General features: G+C 34.4%; 2 protein-coding genes across 9 annotated transcripts in view; both read left to right on the top strand.

Annotated features, from left to right (window-relative positions):
- Nucleotides 1-9,555, top strand: part of LOC100168211 (box A-binding factor) — a 45,357-nt gene extending 35,802 nt beyond the window's left edge. The window contains exons 3-9 of one of the 4 annotated variants that reach the window (XR_003839120.1): nucleotides 1,093-1,238; nucleotides 1,368-1,760; nucleotides 5,325-5,494; nucleotides 6,413-6,540; nucleotides 7,020-7,187; nucleotides 7,382-7,451; nucleotides 8,279-9,554. Coding sequence is in view for 3 of the 4 variants with exons in the window: in XM_016807878.2 (XP_016663367.1) it covers nucleotides 1,093-1,238; nucleotides 1,368-1,760; nucleotides 5,325-5,494; nucleotides 7,020-7,187; nucleotides 7,382-7,451; nucleotides 8,279-8,571 (1,240 nt within the window). In the remaining variant the exon portion in view is untranslated. Of the gene's footprint in view, nucleotides 1-1,092; nucleotides 1,239-1,367; nucleotides 1,761-5,324; nucleotides 5,495-6,412; nucleotides 6,541-7,019; nucleotides 7,188-7,381; nucleotides 7,452-8,278 lie in introns of all 4 variants that reach the window. The other 3 variants (XM_016807879.2, XM_016807878.2, XM_001943207.5) reach the window with 3 other exon arrangements.
- A 6,541-nt stretch (nucleotides 9,556-16,096) lies between these two features.
- The window catches only part of LOC100166174 (GATA zinc finger domain-containing protein 10), a 13,368-nt gene continuing 6,661 nt past the window's right edge, over nucleotides 16,097-22,803 (top strand). The window contains exons 1-4 of one of the 5 annotated variants that reach the window (XM_016807881.2): nucleotides 16,097-16,252; nucleotides 19,454-19,641; nucleotides 19,886-20,919; nucleotides 21,476-21,648. In XM_016807881.2, coding sequence (XP_016663370.1) covers nucleotides 19,457-19,641; nucleotides 19,886-20,919; nucleotides 21,476-21,648 — 1,392 coding nt within the window. In that variant the 5' untranslated portion in view covers nucleotides 16,097-16,252; nucleotides 19,454-19,456. Of the gene's footprint in view, nucleotides 16,253-18,342; nucleotides 18,732-18,836; nucleotides 19,309-19,453; nucleotides 19,642-19,885; nucleotides 20,920-21,475; nucleotides 21,649-22,803 lie in introns of those variants that run through there. The other 4 variants (XM_016807882.2, XM_016807880.2, XM_029487959.1 and 1 more) reach the window with 4 other exon arrangements.

Raw genomic sequence — 22,803 nt, 5'->3', positions numbered from 1 at the left:
CAAGTGTATAATATACCAACATTACTACATTAGAATATAATGCAATATTGTCGTGTACATTAAATAAAATATTTAAGATTTTTAAACGTACAACACGAACACGAGTCTAAGAAAACATTGTTCTCTGCAGCGAGTGTCGTCGTTCAAGATGTAATTATGTCGTTTTGTATTTCTGTATACCTACCTACCTTTATATTATTATATACGTTTAGTCGATATTTCGTGCCACAGTAGTTTTAAAATGTTAACTTAGAACTGCTAAACCTACTCGGCATGTCAATGGAACAAAAAATTACATCTATATTAGATTATTGGGTATAGTTTAAAGTAGTGCAGTACGTGGTTATATTTCGACGTGCGTTCCATTTCGCCCCGGACCTTATTAGTTATTATGCGTCGCATAAGCAGGCACATACCGTCCAAAACGTTCCGCCCACGACGCGCGACGTGGGAAAATTATGTTGACCATTGCAATAAAATTGAATATTATTCGAGTGTTCCTCGGTGGGGTACACCCTCCGCGTTTTAAGCAGAATTGACATTCTCCTCTCCCCGTCGATTTACTGTGTTACCACATCGGGTGTTAAATAAGACGGCGTTATAACAAAGTACCTAATGTCATAGAAAACCGCGTGCCCCTTCCTCCCCTCCCCTGACCCCTTCTATTACCGCCCGACAAGTCTGTAATAACGTATTATGATGCTCGGCGCCAAGGCTGAACGTGTCGCCCGGTGAAAACATAGGCCACGGCCCCAAGGTCGCAATCGTAGAATAGTGAGACACGTACCATCGAGTCGGCTGTCTTGTTGGGTGTTGGCCAGTTCGCGTCGGACAGTGATCAGTTAAGCCTCTGGTCTTTCTATCAATTTCTCTTATACACAAACATTCTCTCTCTCTCCCCTCCCCCCTTATCTCTGGCTCTCTCAGTCACTCCAAGTATCTTTCCCGCCTTATATACATATTATATTAAGCATGTAATATATATATTATATAAGTCGTGACCCCTTCGACCATTGGGCACACTCCTTCGGGCCCGATAAAACTGATCGCACAATGCAGCTTTATGATCTTCATACTTTATTCTCCGCACAGCTCGACCATGTACCAGAGGAGTAACGGCGGTGGCCTACAGTATTCGACTTCCATGCCACATTACTTCACTTCCTCGCCTGAGCTCAACCAACAGCAGACCAACAACATCATCACATCCGTGGCTGGCAATCAAATGTGGTCTACAGGTAAGCTAACAACAGTTCTTGCATTTCTGCCTGATGCACACCTATATATACCTCCTATACTTACCACCTTATAATTCGGCTGTTTGAAATTCACTGTAACCATTTTCTTTTGTTTTTTCCCTGCTGCAGTAGTGTCTGAAGATGGTACTGGAGGATATTCTCCGACTTCGACAAGCAAACAGCAGCAGTCTAACCACAACGGCGGTGGCCTGCCAGCTTTCACTCAGCGTTTCGGCTCGTCGTCAACGTCCGCGTACACGGCCGCCGGTTCGTCCCGGTCAGCCCCTTCGTCGTATCACCCGATCGCCACGTCCGGCGTGACCCCTTATCACCTGACCACCACGGCCGTCAACAACGGTGGCCCAGCAGACACCTCGTCGCTCCAGTGGGCGGCCGCCGCAGTGGCCGGATCGCACGGTTACTCGAACACCGACGGCACCATAAACTACGCTCCGATGCCAATCAACCAGTCGGGCAGGAGCCGATCAAACGCATTCTCGGCCGCCGCTTCACTGTCAGCTCGTAAGTACAATATATTATTAGTAGGTATATTTTTATAGACATTTGTAAGTGACGATCGATACCACATCCCGGCCCAGACAAAATAAATTACAGGAAATCATTGGGAAAAATTAATAAAATATATTTATCAGGCGAGTCGTATTTTTGAATTTATCATCCGCTATCTATTTATCTATCGATTGTCCTTAAAATATGTCTGCGTGGACTTGCAAAACCTTAATTAAATATATATAATATTTATTTATGACGTGTGCGAATGCGTGTGGCGTGTGCGTATCGCGGTATATACCAAAAGATGTATACCATACTACGCGTGTGCCGCGCGGTCTGGACCCGGGTCGATTATGACCCAACATAATAAGGAAAAAACCAATAATAGTCGTATAGAATAGTATGTTGTCGAATCCCCGTGGCGTGGTGACCGATTAATAGGGTAGGTGTTTTTTTCTCGGGGCGCGCGCGCCAAACTGCCCACCCAAAGCGACCGGAACCCTTTGCGGGCTTGCCCGTCGTGTGTACACATATTTTAATAATAATACAAAAACAATGTGTGCGTCCTCCAAAGACCGAAGAGGGAACCGTCTCGGTTTACATCGCACGCCACGATACAATAATAATAATATCTGTTTGCTATTAATTAAACGCCCATTTAGGGGATACCGGTCTGCTGCCGTCTGGTGCTTACACCACACACACACACACATACGAGACCCCGTGCTTACATGTTATTATCGTGTACAGCGATGGTGGTCGTATCGTACAAGTAACACGTGTTCGCGAACTCGCCGTTTGCCCTTTGCCTTTTTTTTAATATCAATACAACACTATATATATTAATATTATAATACTTTGTAAATACTCGTAAATATTGATTATACGCTTCTCTCACACACGTACACAATTCCCTCATGGGGGTGAATGTCGTGCATGCCAATATATTATGCGACGTGTGTGTCTTTCACGTCTTCTTGTCCAAATATCGTGCATCCCTTGTCTTTGATTAATGTTCGTCGGCTGGTGATAAAAACGTGTGTTCGAGGTCGGGTAAACTTGACCCGACCAAAACCACCGACGGTGCTACTTAAATACCCGACTGGACAGACCGTCTTGTGCCGCGCTATTATACATCATATATAACTTAAAAGTATATAACTATATAAGTAATATTTATCTTTTAATTTGATCGCATACAGATTCCATACATGCACGGCTCCGAATCTGACAGATATACTTAATATTTATATACGCTACAATTACGCCGTTGTATTCATATTTTCTTAATAAATGTACCAGTTGACGGAAAAAAAAAATTTTAAAATACCAGCTCTTAACAAACCGATCGCCTGTTGACATTATTTATTTTTTAACCTATTGATGCCAGATTGACTCGTCAGGATTTATCTTTTCATATTATAATCAAATGAACTGTAGTGTACAAACACATATTATAATATACATGTTGACGTCGTTAAGTCTCATTTATATATATTATACGCAACACAACAGTATAATATACTGCAGTGTTTACTCGGAATGATATTGTTTTTTCGAATTGTAAATCTAATAGTGTACCCGTTGTGGTGGTGTTTGTCACTAACGAAATCGTTAACGTTTCCAGTATTGTAAATTGTGCTCTAGATATTCAACAATCGGTGCCGTTTCCTCGCACTCGGTCGTATACACTAATTGTATTATTTAATTTCTCTCTTTCCAATATACGATAATCCATATAAATATAATAACAAGCGGACAATAAATATTTAAAAAAAAAAAAAAAAACTAGGTTAAGTCACCGTTTTGTTATCATCGTAATGTACGCGTTTTCCGTTAATTTTTTTTTTGTATTTTTTCCACACTGTATTATCACGAATTGTGTTGCTCCCTCGATAACCATTATACACCAGAGCCCGAATTACACGCGGAAAACGGAAGCTCGTTATCAGCAACGGCCATGTTGGAAACGAAAAAATTATACATGCACCGAGCAGGATCAATAGCCTCCGCACTATACACTAAATGCCCTTCTAAAATAACACATAATATAGTGTGTAAGTACTATATAATTGTAGCAATCGTATTAAAACGCACACAAAAAAAAATGTGTATATATTATGTTATATTATATATACACAGTTAGTTATTTCTTCTTACGTGTGTTAATCGCAATTGCGTGCCATTTTTAATTGTTGTAGTACTAATCGAACGTGGCTAATGTCACGTTTAGTGATTCGTACGCACATTTCAGGCTCGCCTGACCGGCTTGTGTTGTACAACAGACTGTCAAAAATGTATTTATATTAAATATAGGTAAATTAGGTATATAATTTTGATTATTTGCCAAAAGTATTTATTCCGCAAATTCGCTTAGTGGTGTTGATTTTTAAAAAATGTATGAAAATCTCTAAAAATAAATTATTATTATTTTAGTGTTATATTATTTTCAAGTAATTTACGGTGGCGCGCGTTTTGAGTTGTTTTGTCTTTCCCTCGTTATTGACACCATCACCGCCCGTCTATTTGTGTCTACACATGTTGCCCTTAGATAACTCCGCAGGACGACCAACGGGTGACGGGTAGTTGACGGTCCTTCTCGATTGTAATCAATCCACCGATACGATATTGCTGTTTATCGGTTCACCGCCAGCGAAGGGTCGTGTCACGAGCTATACAGGACGATTGTTGACGTTGACACGGCTTGTTGACCTCGGTGGGCGGTGGTGTATATGACACGGTTGGGGTGGGACGAGTGACAGTAAAATAATATCGGGCCTTAAATATTAAATCCTCTAATAGACCTTTTTTTGTTGCCCTTTTTAATATTTGACTTTGGACCACCTCGTCAAATATTTATCGAATCACCCACTCGCTAATGTGTGCGTTCGTTGCGGCGCTAAAACCCTCTGCAAGTGTGATGAAGACGACACTCCGGGATATCGATTAGCATATATTTATTCGGAACCCATATGTTGGTTTCAAGTTTATGACCGTTTCTCCAAAACCACGTTATTTCGTGTTTTGTTCTCTGCTGTATTTTATTTTAAATTCGATATATGTATATTATATTATTATGTAGGCCATAAAAACAAAACATGATTAAATGTTTCATACACAAAAATACAACCTTTAGTAATCTGTCTTCTCCTTTAAAACCGATTCATCTCTAGTCTCTACTTAAACGAAATGTGTTTGTCGTGATTGTAAGGTAGTGCAGCACCGTATATTATGAAAATCGAATAAACAATAAACTAATTAAAAACAAGCTCCCGTTTGACTGTATTCCAACGCATCGTGGTCCGTGCGTATATTATTATGCGGCCTTTATATGGGGTGGGAGTATCCATCGTTAAACGAGTAAACTCTCCCCACGCGTAATAGGCGTCTCGAATATGTATACTTGACACGACTAGGCACGCCTTCTCCCCTTATCGTACACCACCACCCCTCTTAATAGTACCTATACAATAAATAGGGTGCATTCGATTGCTGTATACGTGTTCACATCGTGTTGTATTTTGTTTGTGTATGTACATATATATTAAATATAAATAATAATATATTATACAGTCGACGAGATGGAAATATTTTGCGAGGGTCGCGAGTGCGTGAATTGCGGAGCGGTTTCCACACCCTTGTGGAGGCGTGACGGCACCGGTCATTACTTGTGCAACGCGTGTGGACTTTACAACAAGATGAACGGCATAAACAGGCCTTTAGTAAAACAACCCAAACGGCTGGTTAGTGATGACAAAAAAAAATCCTTTGCGGTTTTGTTCGTGCGTGTACGTCTGTGTAGTACGTTTGCGTATAATAATAATGTTAATATAGTATAAACCAGTGTTTCTCAACCGTTTTACTATTTTTATACTATTACTACTTTTTGAATTTCAATTTTTTAGCGACCTCCTCAGCATACATTTTTTTTATATACTCGCATAGAATATAGATTTTTATTAATAATCAATAATAAAAGTATTGTATATTACTCACAACATAAAATATATATAATATTATAATTATTTTTAATTAAAAAAACGTATTAAACGTTAAATTTAAATTCATACGTGACCCTAAATAATGAGTTGGCAATCCCCAGGTTGAGAAACACTGGTATAGACCTATAATAGTCTATGATGTATTGCAATGTATGCGTATTATACGCGCGCCTACACTTACTACGCATGACACGCGGCCACCTCCGTAAAATTATCTACAATATGCATGTATGAGCTTTTGTTCGCCATTATTATTTGTTGTCTGCCTTGGTGTATTCGAATATAAAAATAAAACAAAGAATTATAGACGCGTAGGGCATAACCTATAACATAAACAAAAATACCTATAATATAGCTTGTAATTATTGGATCGTGTACCTACAGCTCTCCAGGTAAGTGGTTCTAACAGCGTTTCTGGTCAGCTTCTCTCCCCTCCTTATCGAAACGAGAGCCCTTGTAGAAATTCCTGGTAACCAGCCGTTTTAGTGAACTATTTTTTATTCTCTCTTTTTTTTTTTTTTGTTATACATCTCACTAACTCCCCGGTGACTGTCTTCCAGCCGATCGGTCGTCGTCTTTCAAATTTGATACCGTTTAAAAAGAATGAAAATTGAGTAAGAGTAAATTGTAACATAGTTTATTTGTTTGTTGTTGTTATAGTGGCTTCCGGCCCAAGCTCGTCCGGTTCTGGAGATTTCTATAAGGGTCCTCTATATCATCATGTACCTGCCAGTTTTGCAAGGTCATCCGGAGCCGGCGGATTAGAAGAGAAAACCACAAGAAGAATGGTACGTATTTTAAAACACTATAAGCTTACAGTATTTACTATTTAGTATCTTTAGAGATTATATTATGATATCGGTCGGCGGTGTTGTATATTATTATAATACCAGTGGCGTAGAAATGTACACTTTTAATCATAATAAAGTTTCACTAACCCGTAACACGTGCTACTATTAATAATCAAATTCACCGGCTTACATTATCACGTCTTTAAAAACATTTGTATAGATTATGACGTTATTATGACCGTTTTCTAATCTGTCACAACACTGATACGCGGGGTTATTAATCTGCGTGTTCATTCATAAACAAAACTAGAAATCGCGCCGGGCTCTTCCGGTCTGGGTTCCCCGATGGCTAGACGCTTTGTGCTGCATGTTTTGAATTCTCCCAACAAAGCCATATTATAATTACTAGCGTAAAAAATCTTCTGTGTTACTCATGCGTAAGGCTAATGGTAAACATTAAAAAAAATTTTTTTTAGCAAAATGCATCTAGGCGTCAAGGATTGCAGTGCACAAACTGTCAAACAGCCACCACGTCGTTGTGGCGCAGAAATCAAGTGGGTGAACCTGTGTGTAACGCATGCGGTCTGTACTTTAAGTTACACGGTGTTAAGAGACCACTTACAATGAAAAAGGATTCTATCCAGGTGATTATTATTTTTTATTTTTAGTAGGCATACGACTGTTCAAACTCATTATCACAACTTATTACTCAAATTAATCTCGCCCTGTTTATGCGTTATCTTATGTTGAATCCTATATTCAGGAGCTCGAACCACAAAATACATACCTGCATATTTTTTTTATCTACAATATTTTAAAATTTAATTTTGATTTTCAGACACGGAAGCGCAAGCCCAAAGGTGGATCCAAAATAGAACCGGAACCTAAGAGAATCAAACAAGAAATACGTAAGTCGAATATTTTATTAACTGTCATTATATTAATGTTATGAATTATGATTGTATAAAAGACGAATATTTAATTTTAATTATAAATCTGGTCATTAAAAGTTACACAGTTATTACTAATCTGCAGATAATACCACGCAATAATGACTGTAAAATATGATAGCGGCAAAATGTACTATTTATTATTAAACATCACTCCCAGTAGTCCATAATATACTATGTAGGAACTCAATAAATAATGATAGTTATTATTATTACAACTTCTACTACTACTACTACTAGTAGGTACTAAAAAGGATCTTTTTATACTGGTTATTTACAGTACACTGTTGATGATAATGTTCATGATTATAAAAATATTATTTTATTAAAACATGTTAACATTAACATGAGTTCAGGTACTCAAGTTTTGATTTTTTTTATTGAATATATTTCATATGTACTTTTAGTTCTTTAATCCCCTTAATTTTTATAATGAAAATTTTGATTAGTTGTATTTTCTTTACTTATTGTTATTCTTATATAGCAGGGGTGGTCAGCGAGAAGAGACTCGCGAGCCACCAAATATATTAATAAAAATTGAAGAGCCAAGATGTAAAAAAAAAAGATCATATTATTATATATTATATGACTTTTTTTTTTACATCTTGGCTAATACGTTAATATACGTCTAATGTTACGTTAAGATGTGAAATGCAAAAGTCTATGACGCGAGCCACAGTTTGGCCACCCCTGTTATATAGCTTTATGTATTTCTAAGTAGTCAATTATTAACTTAAGGTTATAAACTAATGTCAAATACTGATTATACAATTTTTTTCTTTTAGCATCTGAACATAACTATAGTGACTGTCACCGCACATCTGGTAGTGTTTTGAATCATGGCAGTGCTAGTTCGGGTCTTGCGTATACCAACTTGTATCAAACAGCCACACATATGACACCTGCATACTATGACGTCCTTAAGTCAGAGTCATCGCAAGAATCTATCAACAGTCCACATATAGTAAGCCTTGCATCTGCCAACAACAACAATAATAACAACAACAACAACAATAATAACATAAACACTGGCAACAAAGATAGGCCTAGTGTTCTAACCATGTCAGTTAATTCCTAAAATTTAATATATTTTTCCTTGACTATTCTTTAGTGTTATCAACCTTGTTTGGTGATTTCAATTTTATTATAATAACTATTTATCGTTAACGAACAAATGAAAAAATTATTATGTTTTATTTATATTATTATTATTATTTACATTATTTAACGAAATACAATATTTTATAATTTATAGTACATACATTACTGATTGAAATGTAGGCAATTTTCAAAGACATTATTTTAGGAGATATTATTTTCAAAAAGCAAAGACTGCATATTATATATTTATATTATGTTCAAGAAACAAAATTTATGAAAATTAAATTTGTAATAAGCTCATATAAGTAATTTTGTTTAATCACAAGTACAATATTTTATTTTATTTTTGTTCTAGTTGAATCTCTTTATATAAAACACTGATTTGTTAAGTAGCATTTACTGTATTGTACATTCTTGTAAGTCCTTAATTTATTGTACATAATATATCATGTACTTAATTTGTTAATATTAATATCAGTTGCTTGAAACATATTATTTTTGTTTTTAAGTCATCGTTTATGATCAATTAGAGATTGTGATTAGAAAAATTGTTGAAATATTTTGATTAGTTAATAGTTTAATCGAAAAAAAATATTTACTGAATCCGAAAATTATAGCATGTTAATTTCGAAATATTTGTAATCATTATTATTATAATAGATATATTTGTTGTTGTAAAATTGTAATTATTTAGTCATAGTTCCGAGCAACGTAAATACTAATTTAAACATGTGTGATCAATCAATTTATTTTTACACCAAAAAATGTTTAGAACTATGTAAAATTAATTAAATAAAAATTGCTGGTTAATTAAAACAAATTATAGTATTTAAATTGTAGGCATTTTAAGTCATTTTATCACCTTAATTTATAAGTAGGTAAATATTTTGTCGACATTTATTTTGAGTGATAAAACATTTACATAATATTGTAAGTAAATAAATCTTAATATGTAATTAACTATGTGACTATGAAATTATTGCTTTGATTTCAAAATTTTTTTTATTTTTCACTTTTATGGAACCTTGTCATTGTTATGCTAAGTAAAATTATTTTGTTAATATTTTAAATGATAAAAAAACATCGGCAAACAAAAAACAAATTCAATTAATTAAATGTATGAAATTGGATAATATCTTTAATTCGATAACGGGTGGCTGTAATATAATTTTTCATATAATTTACCAAATATTGAATATTATGATATGTGTAGAACTCGCAATAAATTAGTCGATAAAAATCTAAGTAATAAATCGGACGGTTATAAATGTATGATATTATGACGTCGTTGCAATCAATATATTGTTGTCAACTCGATTAACAGATGTGTGGCGGCGGTAGTCAAATCGAAATAAAAAAGATAAAGGAAAGAAATCGCTTTTTCTTGTGTACACGGCCGACCATGACGAATAATATAATTTTATTGTCGACCACCGGCTGCGGCGAAGTCGGTACTTTCATATAGCGATACCTATCCAAAATCATTTATTTCGTATGATAAACGGTCGTCGTAAGGATCAATAATAAAAATAATAATTGTTGTGATCTTACCGTGTCTGGCAGAGTGAATTTTAATTTCGACGGACTTGCATCCGAAAAGGGTTGCACGATTACACCAATCGATAAATCGATCTTAATCGATTATTTTTAAAAATTATAGGTAATCGATTAATCAGCCAATCGGTTAACAATTAAAAAATCCACTGTTGTGTGTAGTATCACAGATTAATGAAATACGATAAAATGTAACGATAAGTATCGATTAATCGACTCACGTATGTTCCATTAACAATTAAAATAGAAATCAATAATAATCGGTTAATCGATTATTATAAAATGTTTAAAGAACAATCGATTATTTAAGAAAAAAAATAATCGCGCACCCCTACTTCCGAACAGAATCATCGCGGTCGTCCGTAAAATCGTACGAAGCAAAAGTGCGATGACGGTACCTATGTACCCTTGTCACCAGACTCCATGGTAGTGTTGCATACTTGTATGGTAAGTTGTTAGTAGTAGGTATAATCGTTTGTCGCAAGTACTTAAATTTTCAATTGTTTGACGATTATTTTTAATTTTTTTCGGACTCGTACGGTACACAAAATTATGCTTAAAAAAATATACATACCTACACATGACTTTAGATATACACTTCCCGCAAATTAAAAGCTCCCCCCTTGAAAATTGACTTATAACTAGATATCAATAACTGATGCAAGTTTAAATATTTTTGGTCATTTGATTGTACAAATTTGATTAAAAAAATAGCTCAATAGGATTAAATACTACAATATAACAGTCATAACATTATTGAGAACAATATAATTCATTACACATTAATTTGTTAACAACCATTTAACTTCAATTTTTATTTTGTTATTATTATAAAATAATATACCTATTGGATATAATAATATCATAATTGCGACATAATTTATTTACCGTAGTTTATCATGTGACAATATATAACCTATTCCATATAATTTTAATTCTATTTAACTCTTCTAAAATATCAGCCCCCTCCCCCTCAAAAAAAAAAAATGTATGAATAAGTATGCCTGGCGTCCACGGCCATGCCATAAAAACTTGATTATATATAAATTGATGGTTTTTTGAGTTCTTGAATAAAAAATGTCGCATACTTGTAATTATTGTAAGTCATTAGCTCTGTCTGGACGGCGCTGGTCGACATTAATCGTGTTGTAATACACCAGACAGTCAATTATTAGTTTCGATCTAAATGGTAAAATATTTTCGGATTCTTATCGAAAACCTCTGAAGTTCGTTCCCCTGCAGTATACGCTTACGGGCTACGGCAGACGATTTTTTATACGGTATTGTGACGTAGGTAGGTAAGTACTCAAATAAACGTTTTTCTGATCACTAAACAGTGTAGTAATGTAAATAATTATCTAAATTACGATCCAATGTTGTTTTAAGTATTATATTGTTTTTTGTTACCTACTGTCATAATACTGTTCATTCTGTGTGGTATATAATATATTGATTATTGGTATTTGCTATTTTGGTATGTACTATACATTATTGTAATACCATTATTACGTATCGATGATATACCAAGATAATATGATATATATCCTGTATGAATATTGGCATCTAATTAGCATTCGTCATAACTATTTGTATATAATATTTGCTGCGATAGACTATTATAAGCCATAGTGCATTATTTTCTGTTTTCCTCATAATATTCCAAATTAATTTGTATTTTTTAACATCAATAATTTATCATTTTTTATTCGGATGCACCAAACACTGTTATACGTATTTCCGATACCTATCTCAGTTGATTATTTAGAACGTCCTACGATTTTGTTTGGTAAATGCGGTGGGTATGATTATATATGAATACAAGTAATCAATGACGGTTACACATCCTCTCGCACTCGTCTGCTTTTGTATGTCGCATGTTATAATAATATGTAATCATATTATGTTAATATTTTTCTATTTTATACATTTTGACGAAAACTCTTCTACTTCGATATTCTTTAATATAATAATATAATCACCTGCAGGTGACATATTTGAGTAAAAATTTCAGAGGAAAATTGTTTTTTTTTAATGTTATTCTTTCATTTTATAATATTGCTTTAAACTTTTAATACCAATTATAGGAATACATAGCTATAATTGCAGTTTCCGTTTAAAGACAGTTAAAAATGTTTCACGTTTAGTTATACCTATACATTCTACATTTCTTAATATGACTTTTAAAAAGCTTAAATAAGTTGTATATTTATATCTAGGTACCACATGCACGATCATTTAGAAAAAACACTGTCATGGGTGGGAGGAATGCCCATGTAATGTACCTCAAATACGCCTCTGTTAAACACTGGATAATGTATATTATATTATATTTAATATTTAATATTATAATAAAATATTGTAATTAATATATATTTTTATATTTACTTAAAGCAATACAATTGTGATATAGTCACTGTATTAACTAATCATATTTAGATACGTGATTAATTGTTCCCATTCATTTTTCATCAGATATTATGTCGTATAGGATATTTTCAATGTATGATTTCATATGCGCACGTTTACTGAACCTAAAAAAAAATATTTTTAAAAACCGAAATTGTATCATAGTACAATAGGTACCCAGATACCTGTTGGGTTCTATTGACTTATAAGTTATATTTGATAATCACTTAAAAATATATAGGTAGGCATCTATTTTATATTATATAACATACACTTAGCACATATGTCATATTATAACCACATATTATTTAGATTGAATAGAGGATTTGGGAAAATGTAGACTGACAAGGTATCCTGCATTCTGTCTCCACTATCTAATTATTTACATAATATTATTAATATTATTATTTTATGTGGGTAATATTATATTAACAGCAGATCATGTGTTGTAATAACATCGTCCTTTGGCCAATTTTTATGGAGGTGCCAACTCATTATGATTTAGGTACATCTAAACTGTAAAAAAAAAAGACAAATAATTTTATTACTACATTTTAAATACCATTTAAAATTTAAAATATTCAGTAGGTACCTACATGCAAACATTAAGTAGATATTTTAAATACCATCACTTTATACTCAAGGAAAAACGTATTTAAAATTGCATTTGGTATTAATATAAGTAGTTAGTAGGTACTTGAATTGTTTTACTCAAATACTTAAAAATACTGTCATAGTCCATAGACTAAATGCTAAAATGTCTCATTCGCATAATATTAATGTTAGTATAATAAACGAACACTGAGTATTAAAAAATTAATTTAACATTAGAATTAGAACATTATTAATGAATGTATTGAATTAATTTAAGTAATTATTAGGTATGTTATGACATTAGATAACATAAAATTCGTGAATCTATTTTAAACACAAATATATAGATTATAAACTAGATTTCTGACTGCAGCTGTATTCAGAGGCGGTTTGAGTATACTGTTTTTGGTGCACTGCACCACCAATATTAGGTTTCGGTTTTGATTGAGTATGTGCTTACCGCAATGTTTAATTTTTATGTTTAATAAAGTAATGAAGTACCTAATCATTGAAATTTGATAAATGATAATCGTAGCTGAAATTGTTGAAAGCGTATTTATAATTTCTATGATGAAAAGGGGTGGGTGGGTGTCTATATATTGTCTTGCACCACCAAGTATAATATATTCAAACCGCCTCTGGCTGTATTGCTTTGGTATACTATTGAAATTAATGAAGCCATCATTTTCCGTCATCTTTCTGTTAGTTACTGTAATAAGACATAGGTATTATCAATTACAAACGTATGCATCATAATATAAATAAATAAATACCTATTATAAAATTCTGATTTATAAAAAATATTTTTTGTTGATAATAAGCAATAACGCAAAACGTCCAGAATGCCCTACAATAATATCCTTGATTCGCAAATCAATTGATAGATTTAGCTTCACCTATTATCTTAAGTTATCAGAGTGGTTTATTATCTTATCTGTGATTATGAATAATTCATATTTTACCCCTTTTACCACTACTTTTCTAGAATCAAAATTTTATTTTTATTTTTATAGATAATTTAAGATAAGAAAAAAATCAAAAAATCGAAAATTAGTTTTACTCAGTTATTTTTAATATATTACCTATAGTGAATTGACGTAATCAATTTTTAAGGTTAGGATGTAACTACTGTTACCTATTTTTGGTATTTTAATCTTATATTCCATATACCAGAGCAGAATTAAATCCTACCTAAGGTACCTATTTGTTAAACCAGTTATCACTTACCATTTAATCTATGAACAAATAAGAATATTACATGAATACATTTATAATACATGAATATTTAAATCACTTCATCACATTGAAAAATATCTATACATTTCAAAATTATTTTTTTCCGGAAATCATGGTTCATGTTATAAAGGTGCAGTACGAAATCGCCTTTAGTCAACAAAGCATACCTATCTTTAATAATATAAATGTATTAAAATGTAAGTCCCCTCAATTTGCGCCTATGTATATAATATGCATTAATCATATATATAGGCAGGTGCACAATTTCTAGATTTCATCAATATTAATGCAAAAATCAACAGTTCAGCTACAGAAAAATTAACTATACAATAAGCTACAAAGTATGGGAGGGGGTAACTGCCTCCTCCACAAATGAAGAAGCTCCTGATCTACTAGTATATATTTATTAGTATTTAGTTATTATAGTCAGTTATAATATTATCACAATCACTATGCATGCGATCAAAGACCAATTTATAGAGGTGAAGGATACAATATACATATATGTACCTATCCTATACGTGGAAAAAAGACTTCTCTCAGCACGAGACTATATTATATTCACTAATCATTTTATTTTGTACAATACAACTCCGTTGTGCGTTTTGGTTTCAAATCGGTAGACTCATTTTTAGTGTGAGGATTAACTACCTATATTACAATAATAATAATAATAATACCATCCCATACTTACGCAGTTACGTCGTACAGTGTATTGGAACGTACGGATATAGTACCTAATATTATAATATTATATTATATCACCCTATATAAAATAATAATTTCCGTACGGACTTTGGGTTAACAGGGTTTGGACAAAGTTAAGGATATGATATTATATAATACATCAACGATAAACGTACGCGCTACGGACATAATATATTATACTGAACCACCGAAATACCCACACATAGTCGCTCCATTGTTGTCCTTGGGCACGATTAATGGTCGAATTAATCCTCGTGATCTTTTTTGTCGATCGTCATTCAGCTGGGCGGCTAGTCTGTCGTGTCCGGGGAGACAACAGCGAATCGAATACTTTATAATAATGGTAGAATAATACTAATCTGGATTTCGGCGTTTTCTTCTTCGTATTATTTCGTAGACTACACAATATTATCTAAATATTATTATGTTATACTTATAATATTGTACAATGTAGAGTGAAGATCAATGATTATTATTTACCCGAACGCGCGCTCATTGCTAGCGCGCTGCCGCGCCGGTTAGAGCAATACGTGACTAATACGTGAATATAAATTATCTATACATATTATTAATAAGAAAAAAACCGTTTTTGAAAAGTAAATCTGTGTTATAATAAATATGCGCCCACTTCAAAAAAGTAAAATATGCCGCCATAATGTAACATATTATGTATAATGTATATATTATATTATGTATAATACTATAATGTATATTATGTACGGACAGCTAATGTGTATTCGTGTATTTCCACTGACATATAGTGCGTATAAAGTGCACACACATGCACACGCACGATTTGTACGATTTGTACGATTATTGGTTCTTGTATAAAGAATGGCAATAAATTATAAAATATTATTATGATCTTACCTAGTTATGATTTGTAACGGCGCGCGTACGAATTGTTTTTTTGTCTCGTTACACGGGCGACAGTAGTGGGACGCCGCCGCCGTAGGTGGAGCCAAACACATAACGCGAGAAGTTCTGTACAAGACAATTATCTTTCACGAGCGTACCTGTCAAGTGTCAGATCGGTTTTAACGGAGAGTTCCACATCGCAGGTTCGATAAAAAAATAAAAAACCAAAGATAAATTTCACGAATACAATATTGTCGCGATAAACTCGTGCCGTGAACCCAACACTGTGTACTCCAACACAGGTAAGTCGAATCTCATTAACGATATTTTGTTAGAAGTAATTTTATTATTATTATTATTATTCTAATAAAACAACGACATTTCTATCGACTTCTTTTTCCGATGGATTCCGATGACGCCGTGTCATGTCGTCTTGAAAAACCCGTTGCACCAGAAGTACCTAGGTACCTATACAATATTTCGAACGTATTTATAGTTTGTGCTTTAGCGTACGGCAAAAATACATCTCGTGTCTTATTACTTGTTAGTTATTATTAATGTTAATTAATGCTTTATTTACGAAATGCAAGATTCTTCGAAGTTAGTGATCGATCTCGCGTTGAACTCGTTGAAATAATATTAGTCACGGTGATGTTTGATTATACGAAATCATAATATTACCCGGTAACATAAACACGAGTAGTTCATTTATCTGAGCTATAACATTCGTCGGAATTTAACGTTCAGTTAATTTTCGTTAATAGAAAACTATGAATATTAATTAGCGCACGTGGAGTTGCAATACAATTATAATATAACATTTAACGTTTTTAACATTTTACATCGACTCTGCAAGATTTATGTATTGGAAAATCATCCGTCAATGTGTTGTATTATAAGAACCAGCATGCAAATTTGTAGTTTGAACGTTTATTTCCAGGACTAAACTATAACTTAGGAGTATAATATTAAAGCTACCTAAACAAAATTGTTTTCAGCATTTTTAATGTTTGATACAAACTTGGTCAGACCACTGTAAATTGCTATCATAGTTAATGTTTAAATACATTGTAATAAAAAAATGAATTATTATTATATTATTTATTTGGTAAAATATAATAACAAATTAATTTAAATAGTAAATTTTATTTTATTCTTAATTTAGGTTAATTATTTGTATAAAATACAGATTATTTGTTTGAACCTTATGTATTATTTAAATAATTTTTAATATATATCCGAGTTTACTTGTTTCTGGTAAATTATCGTTTTTCTATAAGTAGTTTAAAAATTGGTTTTCACAAATTCGAATTTTTATTGTTGTCTGTAGTATAAAATGGTATATATTAATTTCAGATGTTCTTATATAAAGTGATAAATTATAATTCTTAACAAATATATATATATATTTTTTTAAATGTAGGTATTTTATAACTGAATGTTGACCACGTAGTTATCTTATTATATTATATATACGTTAAAGTTTAGAAAGATAGAGAGGGTGTAGTAGATAAAATGTTCAAAGATAAAATACTTTTGAACCACCACTCCTGTCCTAAACTTAAACGCCAGTTAGATAGTCACGAGGACATAACGTTTTAATCATGATACATGAGAATTTTAAGAAAAATATAATATTTTTAATTTAAGCGTGATGCTATTTATAAAAACCAAATGTATTTTATATCATTTTTAATTAAAAAAAAACCCGATAAGTATAAAAAAAAACGACAAGTGAAGAAAACATATTATACTGAAATTGTGAATATAGGAAATTATTGTGATAAAATTGTTTTTGTGAAACCTAAACCTATTATATAATTTTTATATTTATAAATTATATAACTTACTACCGTTAAAATTAAATGTTGTATAGCTCGAGTTTCTTAAAAATTGTGGTTAGGTACCTGTGTGGTATGGTTACCTATATCTATTGGAATAACTAACAGTTTTTTTTCTTCAAATTAAGTGTCTAACCTATGTAGTGTAGTTCTTCTTTACAGTCGGTTATGTTATTATATATTCGGTGTTGAATCATCTATATAGTTATTCAAAGACGCTTAACGCTGCAGTGGCACTTAAAACGAAATTAATATAGATTCGAAGTACCTGCACAACGTGATTACGAAACAAATAGTCACACCACGCAATGTTCATCCGCTGGTGTATAAAAAACATTTTATAAGCCTCCAAATGTACAATTGAAAAGCTAAAAAAAAACCTCAAAGCAAACACGAAACTTAAGTGTATAATGTGTACCTTATATAATCCCCTCGGAGATAGATAACAGAAATCGTCGCCAAGTCATTGCGCATAATATTACGATGATATACTCGTTCGGGCATAATTATTGTATTTTGTTCTATTTAATTTTCTCGCCGACAAATCGGTTTCGATTGCACAAAACGCGCGACGACCAAACACCATTATACAATATACCTCCGTCCGACGCGCACCGCATAAGCGCCACCGCTCGTCGTGACGTCCTGCAGTAACGCCCTGGTTCCGGTTGTAAATCGTTACCAACGCGGTAAATAACTGCACACTCGAGTCTCGTCGTAGAACTCTTCGCCACGGCGATTTGGGTGTATATGATTTTGTCGTTTTTGTTGTTGTTGTTGTTTCCCGGACGTTCCGCTCGATAATGGCACACCGAACGATCATGTCGTCGAAACGCTACTGTCGGGCACGATAGGCGCCCAGGTAAATTATTTATTCTTTTCGTGTCGCTGCAGTAGTCTTTATCACGCGAACCGGGATATCTCTGACAGGAAAGTTGGGGTAAGATTAGACAACGGCTATTCCGAATATATTGTGTATATAATATTATTATGTTATCGAACGAACGGGCGACAAAGATATCGGGGCACCCGTTTTATCTCATCGGGTTTCGAGATAAAAAGATGCACTCGACGCGGCGGCACACAGTCAAAATACCAGTCTCACGCTAGTCGCTCGGCCTGGTAGTGTCCCTAAACCCGATATGTAGTCCGATAGTCCGTTTGCGTTCGTGTGTGCCGTGTGTGTGTGTATGTGTGTCGTGTGTCATGTACATAGTACACATGTGTGTGTGTAGCGCGCTCGCATAACGTGTAGTAATATTTCAGTCGTATATTTAGAGTTTGTGTAGGGAATATAAATATTATATTTTTTATATAAATAATAACATAATAATATGTGCGCGCGTTTTTGTTGTCAATGACGTAAAAAATATCGTGTTTGATCGGTCTGGTCGTCCGGACGCCGCGGTCGACGTCGGCTTCACTCTCACTTCTTTCGAGTTTGACCCACAGGCGCGATAATGACCGTTGTTTGTTCCTCTCTAACGTCCTGGGCACAATGTCGTACGACTTCAAAAGTGATACACATATACATATTATATATTATTATATACATTAATACATTATATTATATTATAATTTATGGTCATAATAAATAATAATAAACGCATCACGGGTATATAATAATAACATGTATTGAAATTTAATAAATTAATGTCAAAGGGCATGGAGGGCGACGGGACTTCCAGAGGGGTGATAAGACCCGCCCCAGCTCATATCAGGACCATTACGACGTCGGGTCATATTACCACCGTGCCTAACATCGAGGGACAGACCAGGAACGAGAGCAATGCAGCAGACGCCATGTCGCAGTTGAAAGTGCAACAACAGAGAGACTTTGGACATGACGGGTAAGTGTAGTGGCCGCAGTGCCGTACAGTATTACATATTATATAGTAATTATTATGGAATTCCGTTGTTTAACTGTTGTTTAGTCGATTTTGTTATAACTCAGCAGTATTACCTGCATATATTATGTTATACATAATATAGTGTATATACTATAGTATATATATATATATGCTGTATGTATGCAATTGGTATGTCGATTACATTCAGTATACATATTTATAATGTTTTTATTTTGTTTCTCAGGTTATCTAGAAACTGTACTCCTGATAATACGGAATGCGTACCGACGGAGGTGCTTATAGACGGGTTCAACGAAAACGGCACGTCCGCTGCACACACTCCCGAGGAGGCCGCGTCACCGGCCGAATACCAAAAAGACCATAGCCCGCCCGCTGAAGCCATCCGACTCCGGAGGAACGTAGACGGTACCGAAGTGAATCTACAAGTACCGATGGAAAAGTTGGCGACGTTCCACGGGTACGTTGCCACCACTGAATTTCCCAACCATAATCAGAGATATCAGCGTATCAGATATTTGGAGTACCGAGGACAGTCACCTGAGGATGGTGGTGGTGTTAGTGGAGGTGGTTTTGAACAACCCCTGATCAAGTACGAACATCATCAACAACAGCAGCAGCAGAGTAAAATGGATCCAAATTCCAGTTACGTGACTTTGGAATCGGTTACAGACGTCTATCAACAGCAGCAGCAGCAGCAGCAGCAGCAGCAGCAGCAGCAGCAGCAGCAGCAACAACAACAACAACAACAACAACAACAACAACAACAACAACAACAACAACAACAACAACAACAACAACATCAACAGCAGAATTACCAGCAACAGAACTCGTATCAGACGTACCAAACGTACGAAAGTGAACAACCAGTGGCCGACATATTCAACATATATGAGAAGGAGAGCCACGCCGGTGGTGGAGATTACGGTGTAAAAGCCGGTCACCAGAAGGGTGGTTACGTTCAACAGACCCTGTTGCAACAACAACAGCAGCAGCAACCCGAGTATCAAGACGACGTCAACGGTGGCGGTGGCGGTGGAGGTGGTGGTGAGGGACAACCGGACTTCTGGGGACCCCACGAGCAACAAGTAGCTGATTTCACGACGGCGGCAAACGAGACTCTGGCAGCAGCCAATGCGCTGCAAATTCAGGAAGTCGGACTTGGACCGTCGGACGGAAGCATCCAAGTGACTCAGCAATATGCCATTTTCCAGACCGGCAACCCCGGACCGTCGTGGATCGACGAACATTACGATCAAAGTGCGTATACGCAAGTGGTGGTTTACCCTGCGACGATTTCGATAATATTATTGAGAGCATTAACGATCAATCAGTCATATAGGCACAACTAGGGTTAAAATTCTGGGGGGGGCTAGAGCTCACCTCACAAAACTATTTATTTAAAATAACCCACAGGAGGGCTTATATCAAAATCAATAAGGGATATTTTTTTTTTTTTGGGGGGGGGGGGGGGCTAAATCTTTTCAGAGGGCTAAGTCGCTCTCCTAGTTGCCCGATTCAGTCGGTATATAACGTTATTAAATAATTTTGTGCTGTAATCACATCGTGGCGAGGGCGTGGGTTAATGGGCCCTGTCAAATGGGTATTATATTATACATTTACACATTTGGAAATACATAATAATTCAAAGTTTACTTTATGCGACTTAATATTATGTGGATTTAAGATAATTGTATAATATAATAATTCATCACACTTTTTCCCCGGGGCTCCTTAAAGTGTTATATATAGTTGTGACACCAGAGTGCAATATGAAACACGCGTTTACGATTGTCGTTTGTTTTGGTTTTCGCAGACGGTATCCTGAACGTGGACATGAAGGAATGCGTGAATTGCGCGGCCAACGTGACGCCCCTGTGGCGGAGGGACGGCACGGGCCACCATCTGTGCAACGCGTGCGGCTTGTACAACAGGATCAACGGAGTGAATCGGCCGCCGGTCAGGTCTGCGCAGAAGAAAACCACCCAGGTATGATGCGACACGACAAACCGATTATGACTAAACGTATAATATTATAATATTAATGTATTATTATTATGCCGGTATATTATGTAGTATACTGTATAATGTATATACTTGTAACCGGTATATGCAATAATATTATACTATGTAGTATATTGTGAACCATTAGTTGATTAATAGTCGGGCCGTGTATAATATGTGTATAATAATATACCGTTACGATTGGACGATTTAGGTCTTAGGACTACATAAAATTAACGTACCGCGGAAAAAGATACGGACAGATAAAACGCTAATCGAGTTTAAAAGTCAAATTTTTAATCGCATAATTTATCCGTGGGTATAACGATCCTTAGACCGATACTTAATTCATGTTTGTATGTAGTTCTAAGTATTAGAAATTAGTTTAGTCGAATGACATATTGACATATTATAAAACGTACAGGCACACTGAGTGTCTTGATTTTCTATACTTGCCTAAATCAGAAACCATTCAAATCAAATAGTTAACACTTTTCCGCCTTATAACTTATACCAATATACGATTAGTCGGTTTTAATAATCATAGTAGTTATAGTAATATAGATATTTTTGGGCATACATCAAATGTTTGGAGAAAAAAATGATCATCGGTTAATTTGTTTTTTCTTTAGTAATAATTGGGTGATTATACTAATTATACTAATGACATAAATTATAGTAGTTACTAGTTTGGTACTGTAATTGAAAGCAAACAATATCAAATGTCAAATCGTTCGAAGTCGTATAATATTATGTCGATAATCGTTCGAACGGTATTGACCGATTGAATCTCCCCGAGCACATAGTGTCATTGTCTATGGATCAATGTCGAGGACAATAACGACCACTTAACAATGAGTAATAAACCAACAACGATATATTATTATATTATGTTATTAATATACAGTGCATACCCTTAACAAAAAATGTTTCGATCGTGTGCAGCTGACTGCAGCGGTCTGCGGCTATACAGAGATCGCGGTCGTAATAATAATAATATTATATACTTACTATATCGATATGTTAAGTGCGTGTATATATATAATATGATATATAGTTAATTCATAAATATTAAGGGGATTGGAAGCGGTGATTTTCTATCTTTGTCTAACACACGTGGAACATAGGAAAAATAGCTAT

The sequence above is a fragment of the Acyrthosiphon pisum genome, chromosome A1 (genome assembly GCF_005508785.2).
Source record: "Acyrthosiphon pisum isolate AL4f chromosome A1, pea_aphid_22Mar2018_4r6ur, whole genome shotgun sequence".
NCBI classification, from domain to species: Eukaryota; Metazoa; Arthropoda; class Insecta; order Hemiptera; family Aphididae; genus Acyrthosiphon; species Acyrthosiphon pisum.
The sequence above is the reverse complement of the archived record's forward strand: the minus strand, read 5'-3'. Positions and strand labels throughout refer to the sequence as shown.